This window comes from Nicotiana sylvestris, chromosome 9, assembly GCF_000393655.2.
Source record: "Nicotiana sylvestris chromosome 9, ASM39365v2, whole genome shotgun sequence".
In the NCBI taxonomy this organism is placed as follows: Eukaryota; Viridiplantae; Streptophyta; class Magnoliopsida; order Solanales; family Solanaceae; genus Nicotiana; species Nicotiana sylvestris.
Genome location: NC_091065.1, coordinates 92,778,141 through 92,782,037, shown reverse-complemented (window position 1 = coordinate 92,782,037; position 3,897 = coordinate 92,778,141). Strand labels below are relative to the sequence as shown.

The 3,897-nt window shown below is 32.7% G+C and overlaps 1 protein-coding gene across 1 annotated transcript; it reads left to right on the top strand.

Annotated features, from left to right (window-relative positions):
* Window positions 1-1,459: 1,459 nt before the first annotated feature.
* Window positions 1,460-3,165, top strand: LOC104238334 (RING-H2 finger protein ATL16-like). The gene has a single exon (XM_009792657.2). It carries the CDS (start codon window positions 1,921-1,923, stop codon window positions 2,950-2,952), a length of 1,032 nt encoding a protein of 343 aa, XP_009790959.1. The 5' UTR covers window positions 1,460-1,920; the 3' UTR covers window positions 2,953-3,165.
* Window positions 3,166-3,897: the final 732 nt, after the last annotated feature.

Here is a 3,897-nt window from a genome sequence, read left to right as displayed (position 1 = left end):
TAGATGTACAACAAGTTCGTTCAAGTGATAATTTGGCTGATCTGTTCACTAAGGCATTACCAACCTCAATATTTGAAAAGCTGATATATAAGATTGGAATGCGTCGTCTTCGAGATATTAAGTGATTTTTCATCAGGGGAGTAACTACACGCTGCACTCTTTTCCTTAACCAAGGTTTTGTCCCACTAGGTTTTCCTGGTAAGGTTTTTAATGAGGCAGCAAACAATGCATATTATAAATAACTATGTACATCCCAATATTTTTTTTGTAAGTTTTTAATGAGGCACATTATCTTACATGGACATCCAAGAGGGAGTGTTATGAATAGTTTGTACATTGGATACTACTTTGGATACTACATTGGATACTACATTGGATGCTACATTGGATGCCCAATGTTGTGAATAACTTAAAGATTAAATTTCCTATTTTATGTCCATCATCTTTACTTTTTATGCCTATAAAAGGCCATGTAATTGCAATGAAAAATTACACCAAAGTGAAAGAAGAAAACACTTCTTCATTCTCCCTATCTCTTCTTGTTTACATTTTACTGCATTGCTTTTATTTTATAACATAAACATATTTATATAATTGACAGTGTAAGAAGTTTTTACACTATCGATTAGTGCAATATTTTAACTTTTTATAACATATGACATGTTTTATCAATTAATTCTTTTTTTTTAAAATATAAAAACGGATACTTACAAGTATCTTTTAGATGACATAATAGTGAAAAAAATAACTTTATATTATCTAGGTATAGAAGTTAAAGTTAAAGTTAAACTCTAAATATTATAGTATTTGACAACTCTTTTGAGTCAATTAGAAGAATTAGGTTTCCATTAGGGGTGGGCGTTCTGGCAGTTTAGATTGAATTTAAAATTTTCGTTTTGGATCGGATTTTTTAAGTTCGATTTCGGATTAATCGGTTTGGATATTTTGGATTTTCGGGTTTGAACTTATAAGTTGAGATGTTTCTTCTTTTTACAAAAATGAATATCCAAATAAAATACTCATGTTAAATTGCTCGAAAGGTTCCTCATTACCACCACAATCATTCAAATAAAGTATTCAAGTAATGAAATTATTATCAAGAAAATGCAACAAAGACATTATTACGCTTGATAAGAAGTAGCAATAGTAAAACTATATCCAAATAGAAAATATTATGATAGTAACTTAGTAATTAATTAGTGAATATATGAGACAATATCTAATGAGTAGGGTATCGAACTTATTACTACTGACATATAGATAATGTACTAAATATAAAGTATAAAAATTTTGGACTTTCGGATATCCAAAAATCCAATATCCAATCCGAAATTCAAAATTTTAAAAAATTTAATCCGTAATCCAAAAATCTAAAAAATTCGGATTTCGGTTTGGATTTAGGGTTTGCCCAAACTATGCCCACCCCTGGTTTCCATAACACAATGCAAATTAAAGGGAAAACAAAAGGGAGGACCAGCCAAGTGGAAATGTGAAGTAATATATCAAATCTAGTGAAGTCTTGATGACAAACCCATTAAACTTTACCTGTGTGCTTCATACTCTATCACTAATGCAGTTTAAACAGAGTCAACTTGCTCTATTCACAAATAACCATGTCTCTGCATTTTCAAACACTTCTCTCTCTCTCTCGAACAGCACTTATTACACATAATAATTAAGTGCATGTGTTCCTCAAAACTCTCCCACTTCATTCAATGATCTTATTTCTTTATTCATATTTGACTTTCCAAGTTTTGAGCTGTTGATAAAACTCATTCATCCCATTTCTGACCTGTTCCTCCTAAAGAAAAAATTTCTCCACTCCCTTAGCTTCTTTTCTTTTTCTTCATCTCACACAAAACATATGTGAACTCCATTCAGATCTCATCATATTATACATATCTTCTTTTTGTAGTGTTAATGGATGCATCAGCACCAAGACATCTTTTTTCATTCAAAAACCAGCAGAATAACATTAGTATAACTCAACCTCCAATGGGTGCAGTTTCAAGCAGTGGCTTCCCAATAATTGGTGTTGCAATGTTAGGAATTATGGCCATTGGTTTTTTGCTAGTCAGCTACTATATCTTTGTCTCTAAATGCTGCATCAACTGGCAACAATTCGACCCTTTAAGACGCTTTTTTAGTACGCGGCCACGCCAATATGAAGACCCTTTAATGGGCTATTCCCCTTCAAGAGAAAGCAGAGGACTCGACGAATTGGTAATAAGAGATATTCCAACTTTTCAGTACAGCATAAATAGAGCTGGTGAAAGAAGTTTTAGGAGATGTGTGGTTTGTTTGAATGAGTTTAAAGAAGATGAAATGTTAAGACTTCTTCCTAAATGTAGCCATGCTTTTCACTTGGATTGTATTGATATTTGGCTTCAAAATAATGCTAGTTGTCCTCTTTGTAGAACTAGTATTTCAGGTGCAACAAATAAGCATCCACTTGATATGATTGTTGCACCAAATTCATCACCTCAAGATCCTCATATTCCACTTCTTAGAAGAAGTAGTATTTTAGGGAGTGAAGAAGATTTTGTAGTGATTGAATTAAGTGGTGAAGTTGAGGTACAAAATAGGAGTAACTCTATTAGTAGGGAATTGTTGCAGTCTCAATCAAGAAGTCACTCTTCTAGAAAATTTGAGCAGAGGATTGGAAAGTCAACAAAACAGCAAACAAGAAAGTTTTCAATTATGGGTGATGAATGCATAAATGTAAGAGAGAAAGATGCTCAGTTTTCAGTTGAGCCAATAAGGAGATCTTTCTCTATGGACTCTGCGGCGGACCGACATGTTTATTTATCAGTGCAAGAGATGATAAGGCATAATAGACACCTCAGAGAGGTTAGAAACAATGGAGAAAGTAGCAGTAGATCAATTCGTAAATCAATCTTTTCGTTTGGACATAGAAGATCCAAAACTTCAGTTTTACCCTTTGAATTATAAGTATGTTGAATCTGTTAGTTTGTTTATTCTTTTGCTGCAAAGTTGGCTCCCTGACACAAATATTAACATGGTTTTTTAATGTTCTTTTACCTTCAGCTTCAAATTTGGTCCATGGTTGTACAAGAATAGGAGAGAACTGTTCAGAAAATATCATTGCTAAGACATTATAGCTAGGTAGCAAAATAATTTTGTTTCTTGTAGTAATTAATTGTTCGTGAGTGAAAATGATTACTGTGTTCCATTAACTCTCGACTACTTGATCTCTTATCCTTTTATCTTGAGAGTCTGAGAAAACCAGAAAGAGAGACTAAAAGTAAGGGTCCAATCTATGGCAAGGGACCCATTACATCATCACAAAGTTTTTTTTGGCCATATTAATGGATGTTTTTCTGAAGTTAATAATATAATCACCACAGATATGATCGGTCAAACTTGAAGAGCACAGTTTTCTAGGCGCAAAATGTGAACATCAAAACTCTTGGAACTGGCAGAGGAAAGAGTTGGCATCTATAATTAAGGAGTTTAAAGGATAATCCGTTTAAAAAAAATACTACTATTGTTGCAATTTGTCAGTTATAGCATATTATTTCTCAATTCTTCATGTTACCATATCATACTTGATATGAAAAATTACATCATGTTATCGGTCAGCTTCACTTAACAGTATAAAATATTACTCATACAATCAGTACACAGAACATTAACACATGGTATTAAGCAGTCACCAACTAGTTGAAAGTTTAATTTGAAGGCAGTTAGCAAAGGCGGATTGGTGAAGAGGTAGATCTAGAATTTACATTTATCAGGTCTAATTTTAGTCTTTTACCATGAACTCACTAGACTTTTGAAATTATAAGTTTAAGATTATACTCTCAAAATTTTAACGATTTTCACATATGTATATATCTATACTCCGTGCCAAAAACAAGACCGTCTGAAGTGGAA